A 6,848-nucleotide genomic window follows, 5' to 3' on the forward strand; every position below is an offset into this window, starting at 1 on the left:
AGGCAAAGTGGAGGCCTTTAGCCATATCCCTATCGTACAAAGCTCTCCTTCTAGGGTCCGACAGGGTCTCATAAGCCTCCTGGACCTGGATGAACCTCTGCGTGTACTCCTCGACCCGATCCGGAGGCGAAACATCCGGGTGGTACTTCCGGGCTAACTGCTTGTACGCCTGCTTGATCTCCAGCAGCGATCCCGTCTCGGGTATACCCAGAAGGTCGTAGAAGGACTTGGGCTCGGCCACCGAAACGGCGTCGTTGAGCTTGGACTTGATTCTGCCGGTCCGGACTCGGAGGCGGGGATTCCGGAGGTGAACGGGGAAGAACACCGCGCGGCGCGGGTCGGGTCGGGTAGAGGAAATTATGGAGAGGTAGGAGAAGCGAGGGTCGCTTCTTGAGAGTGTTAATCCATGGGAGTTGCAACACATTGCTTTTCTCTCTCTCTCTCTATCTCTCTACAGATTTTGTGAATCTCTCTATTCTTGAAGAAGAATGGTTTGTCTTATTGGGTTTAAGTATGTGTATATACTTTGTGGGGAAATATGACGTGGAAATGGATTGGTTCACACTTCAAGAGTTCAAGATGAGGGCCGCCGTGGGATGTTGTGATGCTGTGGACTGTGGTTGATATACAGTCTGTAATTATTACTATTTTTTTTAATTAATTCCATATGGTGAAAACATTGACTTATTTAATATTATTTTTATAAAACATAATAATATAGAAATAGAAAGGTTTTCAATGTTACTATTTCTCATACCGCGACAGCTAAAATAAGGAATATGAATGGTTGTTCTGAAAGACAACACTTAGGCACCCGCAAATTATATGGTGGACCATGGTCCACAATGCATTGTGGACCATGATCATGGCTGATACTACAGTTGTGTTGAACGGATACTACAGTTGTGTTGAAAAGATACTGTAGTTGTGTTGAAAGGAAACTACAGTTGCGTGGAACAGATGGCATTCATCCGTTCAACACAACTGCAGTTCCAGAAGGATGACACGGCCTCTGGTCCGCGCAACTGCAGTTTCCTTTCAACACAACTGCAGTATCCGTTCAACACAACTGCAGTATCTGTTCCACACAACTGCAGTATCAGTCATGATCCATGGTATAACGACTGAAAAGCAACCTCAACTGTTGTAATTTATTTGTCTTTATATATATATATATATATATATATATATATATATTTTTTTTTTTTTTTTTTTTTTACGGGTCTCAACATCAGCAAATTTTACTGTGGACCATGCATCAAAACGACGTCGTTTTTATTAATAAAACGGTTGAAACGACATTCATTCCGCGTCATTAACTTTCAGTTTATATACTCTACAGTTACATTTCAACACAATTGTAGTTTTTTTTATATATATATAACTGCAGTTTCATTCGATATTATACACTCAAATATGTGAAACTGTTATTCAGTTTCCTTTTAACACAATTTCTTTTATACTACACTACAGTTCCTTTCAACACAACTACAATATCATTTTGATATAATTACAGTTTTTTTGGACAATATACACTCAAAAATGTGAAATTTGATAAAAAAGATCAGGAGTCGAGTTTCACCAGCACATATGCGCAGTAAACAATGCTCTGTCTTGGGCCGGGATGTGTAGGGCACTTGAGATTGGGGATTCAATTTAGAAGAAAGAAAGTTTAAGTGCAATCTTTTAAAAATTTAAATACACTAGTAGTACTCTTAATTTCAGCAAATTAAATGTACTCTTTAAAAAAATGTACTCTTTAATTTAATTTAGTCAAGTTTTCATCTTATCCATTATCTATTTGTCTTTAAAAATAACAAGTTGGCGCTGACGAGTTGAGATGCGACTTGCAAGTAGCTGGCTGTCGTCAATTATAACTCGCCCGCCTTGCTTACGGCTTTGGTTATCGGTATGAACAAACTGATGAGGATTTAATTAGTCATTGGCCTTTTACCATCATAAGTCATTATCAATCACGACACGGACAACCGATTCAATCAGTGATGAACACTATCTTCATTAAAAAATAGCTAGTAATTCACCCATGTAAGTCATAGAGAGTTTATTATATAATCATATATGGTCTTTCTAGTGCGATTTAGAGTTTTCATTGTTATATTAAAAAAAAATGACATCTATACTAAATAAATGCACAACTACATTTTACAATTTTTTACTTTTTTTTTTATACACAACATTTGTTGTTCACCACATTATTCTTTGACCTTATCACATACATACTCCGTATTGAAATATTAAAATTGATTAATAACATTTGAAACAACAGTATAAATGAGCCACTCTTTTAGTATATTGGATGCCATTAATTTTTCTGAAAACAAAACATAGATATAATTTAATTGGTGATGTCTTCTTAGTTCTTACTAGGCAACAATAAGAATTTGGTTGAAAACAAAATATAAACTGAAAAAGGTGAATTTTAAATTTTAATATTGTTTCATATTAAAAGATGAATTTTTGTTATAAATTATCTTTGTATAGATTTTAATGATTAAAAGGTGATTTTTTTTCCATATCTCTCTCTATTTTACAAGGCATGTATATATGTATTAGAGCCGGTTTTTAGAATTTTGTGATCCCGTTCTTATAAATAAATGAGACCATACTAAAAGTATAAGAGCAATCTTTAAAATCAATACCGTAATATATATAGATTTTTTTCCAATATAAAGAAGAAACATGATGACTTCATTGTCTTATCAGAGCCATAATATGCAAATATATATATATGCAATTTAAACCAAACAATAATACTCCAACAGGGAGCAAACACATGTAAAATTAAAGTGAAAAGGGATTGAAACAACTTGATGTCTTCATTATCTCAGGCGGTGTTACCGTATTGGAGTATTATTAGTTTAAGACTTTACTAAAAATCGGTTGAAAAATATAATTACTAAAATCAGAGGTTACCTAAAGTTCTAAACCAATTAAACCGGTTGAAACCGAAAAAATAACAAAAGAAAAATATGAAAAGATAAAATGTTCTTACTAAAAATAGGAAAAGTCACCAGAAAGACTAAAAGTATCCAAAAAATAATAGTCTGAAATGTTAAAACGCAAAAGCGATAGTTTGAGACTAAATTTGAAATTGCCACTAAAAACAAGGGACCTCTAGTGGAATTAACTCTTTCGATGGTCATTTACTGACATTATTAATATATACCTACCGCTTTGTCTGAATCGATTTATAAACTTTCGTGTAGATCAGACTATTGTTACATTAGTTTTTCGTGAACTAGTATCCTAAATTGTTACAACTTACAAGCTAGCAAATATATTTGTAATATCAATTAATAGTATAGATTGAATAAAAGTGAAAAGAAAAAGGGAAAACCATAAAAAACAAAACAAAAAAAAGAAGAAGAAGCTAAGAAAGAAATTAAATGTGAACGAAAAGTGAGTAGTAGATAAGAGTACAATAAAACGAGGGAATCGGAAGTGGGGAGGGGAGTGTTTTTGCGCAAGTCTAGTGAAGCAAATGTAACAGACTTACTGTCTGCATCACCCCATGTTTCACTCTCTTCCTTTTTCCTCTCTCTATAAACTCTCCCCACTCACTTTAGATCAGAGAGAATTGAAGAAGACAAAGAAAAGAGACAGAAAAATAAGCAAAACATCTTAGTATTCATTTGCTTGATTGATTGTTTCCATTCCTACACACGACATCTATAATAGTACACATTTTCTGTGACATAATAATATTTCTTTCATCAGTTGTGTAAGAGAAATATTGATGCATGCAAAAGAAAGCCAATGAGGTTCTCTTCATTCTCTTATCATCATTTCTGGACATGAAGCTTTCAGATGGCTCTTTGTTGATCTTCTCTTTGTTTTTGTGCATGCAGGGATCGATTGGTGTTGTTTTTTGGCTATAGGAACTAACTCTGGTTTAGATTTATAATCCATCAACTAATATATTATATATCCTTTCCATTTTATACTGTTTGATCAATCTAAATGAAAAGCATATCAGACAATGTTCATGGACTTATATTAGCTCTGTCATCCAGTATTTTTATTGGATCTAGCTTCATTATTAAGAAAAAAGGCCTTATGAAAGCTGGAGCAAGTGGAATTCGTGCAGGTTAGATATATAATACATCCAATTATATTTACTTTAATCTTGGCATTATTAAAGATATTCACGGTTCAGTTTGATCCCGACATTCTTAAAGAATAATCCAGGATCATTTGGGACGTGGCCGGAACCAATTTTAAACCTACCCAGACAAATTTTGAGCTATATTCCAAAGTAGTCCTAGGCTACTAACTCTTATAGGGTCAATCTTGTTCTAGGCTAAGATCAAGCTAATTCAAGACAAGTTGGGTCTAAATTGGTCCAATGCCTTCCTCAAAACATCATAATGTTTTTTCATACTTAATTTGAAATTTGTCATATTTGAATTGAATACTTATCAAAATTTATATGTAACTATTCGAATCTAGACTCGAAGTAATTAAGATATGCTTTCAATAATATTAGTTTTCATCTTTAATATATGTTGACCATCTGTTTCAAAAATTTTAAAAAAAAAAATGTTGACCATGATGTTAATTTGTTCATGTTTGAATAGTGGATATTGATTAACATTTTGCAAATACTTAAAAAAAAAAAAACTCATGTAGTCTTTCTATTTTAAGGGTTTTTTTCTGGGGTGTAAAGTTAATTTATTTTCTTTTGTTTTTTTGGTGTGAAATTTTGATTATTTTGTTTAATTAGTGTAATACATACTAAATAGTGCAATTGCTTGAGTTGTGATGATCAGGTTCTGGAGGATATTCATACTTGCTGGAACCTTACTGGTGGGCTGGGATGTTAACGAGTAAGCTTGTTGTTGTTGTTAGTTTATTTTTTTTTTTAATTTTTAATATGAAGAATAAATAACGGTTTCTCTGAATTATTTATTTATTTATTTAAAATCATACTTTATTCTCAAATCGTTACGTTGCATTTATTTTGTAGTGATTGTCGGTGAGGCAGCTAATTTTGCTGCCTATGCTTACGCCCCAGCAATACTTGTGACTCCATTGGGAGCTTTAAGTATTATTTTCAGGTATATAGGCCTTTGTTTCGCAAATATATTACATTATGTTATCTATGGTTCATGCTTAATATTTATTACTATAACGTACTTCTTAACTTGTTTTAAGGAGTTAATTCTATTTTTGATCCTAGATTTATATGTGGTAGTTCAGTTTTAGTCATATTTGTATTTCAAAACAACATTGTTGGTTCTAATATTATTGTGACATGTCCATTTTTAGTCACATATATCAACAAAATAATTTAAATTTCGTTAAATGCAAGGCATTTTGGTCTTCAATTATTATTTTTTTTTTCAAAAAATAAACATAAAAAATATAGCAGGCCAACTTACATTGTATAAAAAAGATAAAAATGTCCTTATATTTAACGGCATTTCAACGATTTTGTTGATAGAATACCAAAAATAGTCATGCCACAATAATACTAAGACAAAAAAAAATGTTCTAATAAAAAATGACTAAAAGTGAACTGTCACATTAAATCTAGGACCACAAATGAAATTAATTTTTCTTTTAAGTGTTGAACACTTTTCATTAGTCAAACCGGATGTTTATTACGTTTAAAGTAAATAATTATTACGTGATATAACACTATAAATTATGAATAAAATGTTTATATTAGTATCATAATATTAATTATGTTTGAAATGCATAATGTTTATCGTTATAACCTTTAGTAAATCTAACCGAATATATTCATTATCATCATATTACATATATGTTAAAAATGAATTGAACATCCGTCATGATAGTATTCACTAGCTAGCTAATTGAAGGACCGGGTTGAATTGACATCTTAAATAGCCAATGGATTGAATTTAGAATTAATTTAACAATTAAAGGATCAAAATTATAAAAATTGAAAGAAATGAACTAGATTTATACCTAATAAACAATTAAGAAACCAAGAATGCAATTTTTTTTGTGTATGTGGGTTGGATCAAGAGAAAATGAACATGCCATCTCCTACAGAATTATTGCATAAAATTACAAAGTGCATCTTATGACATGTAAAATATACTCAATAACATATACACAAACCCTATAATATATAAAAGTGCACGTACTCCAGAACATACATGCATGTACGACATTTTATGATATGTAAAAGTGCACTAAAGACATATGCATGTTTACATATCATTGGATACACAACATTATAATTTTATGTTGTGCAGTTTTGTATTTTTGTGTTCACACATGAATGCTTGTTTTCGCCTGATTCTAATTGTAAGTATTAGTTATGCTCCATTCCCCTCTTGGTTTCATCTCCTAACTTTCACTTTCCTATTAATATAATATGGTATATGGTATGGTATGGTGCAGTGCATTGCTAGCGCATTTTATCTTGGATGAGAGGCTACATATATTTGGTGTGGTAGGGTGTATCCTGTGCTTGGTCGGTTCCGTCAGTATCGTGTTGCACGCCCCTTTGGAACGCAAAATGGAATCTGTCAAGGAAGTATGGCACTTAGCAACTCAGCCAGGTACCTAGCTACCCCATATCCTATATATCCTTCAATTCAACAAATTAAATTAAATTATAATATAATGTCGAAATTGGATTAATAATGATGGAACTCACTCACTCACTCACGTACAGGATTCATCATCTACACCTGCCTCGTTGTGTGTTTGGTTTTGCTCCTCATATTCCGGTTCGTACCACGTTATGGGCAGTCGCATTTGATCGTCTACATTGGCATTTGTTCCCTCACCGGTTCACTCACGGTCAGATTACTTTTTTTTTTTTTTTTTTTTTTTTAAATTTTTTTTTT

At 32.4% G+C, this 6,848-nt stretch overlaps 2 protein-coding genes across 2 annotated transcripts in view; one reads left to right on the top strand and one right to left on the bottom strand.

The window, feature by feature from the left end:
- The window catches only part of LOC116001552 (chaperone protein dnaJ 20, chloroplastic-like), a 3,706-nt gene extending 3,214 nt beyond the window's left edge, over nt 1-492 (bottom strand). Inside the window, exon 1 of the mRNA XM_031241433.1 lies at nt 16-492. Within this exon, the coding sequence (XP_031097293.1) occupies nt 16-424 (409 nt within the window). The 5' untranslated portion in view covers nt 425-492. The remainder of the gene's footprint in view (nt 1-15) is intronic.
- A 3,489-nt stretch (nt 493-3,981) lies between these two features.
- The window catches only part of LOC116001382 (probable magnesium transporter NIPA2), a 5,143-nt gene continuing 2,276 nt past the window's right edge, over nt 3,982-6,848 (top strand). The window contains exons 1-5 of the mRNA XM_031241265.1: nt 3,982-4,108; nt 4,791-4,847; nt 4,988-5,078; nt 6,397-6,557; nt 6,674-6,801. Coding sequence (XP_031097125.1) covers nt 3,982-4,108; nt 4,791-4,847; nt 4,988-5,078; nt 6,397-6,557; nt 6,674-6,801 — 564 coding nt within the window. The remainder of the gene's footprint in view (nt 4,109-4,790; nt 4,848-4,987; nt 5,079-6,396; nt 6,558-6,673; nt 6,802-6,848) is intronic.

This window comes from Ipomoea triloba, chromosome 13 (assembly GCF_003576645.1).
Source record: "Ipomoea triloba cultivar NCNSP0323 chromosome 13, ASM357664v1".
NCBI classification, from domain to species: domain Eukaryota; kingdom Viridiplantae; phylum Streptophyta; class Magnoliopsida; order Solanales; family Convolvulaceae; genus Ipomoea; species Ipomoea triloba.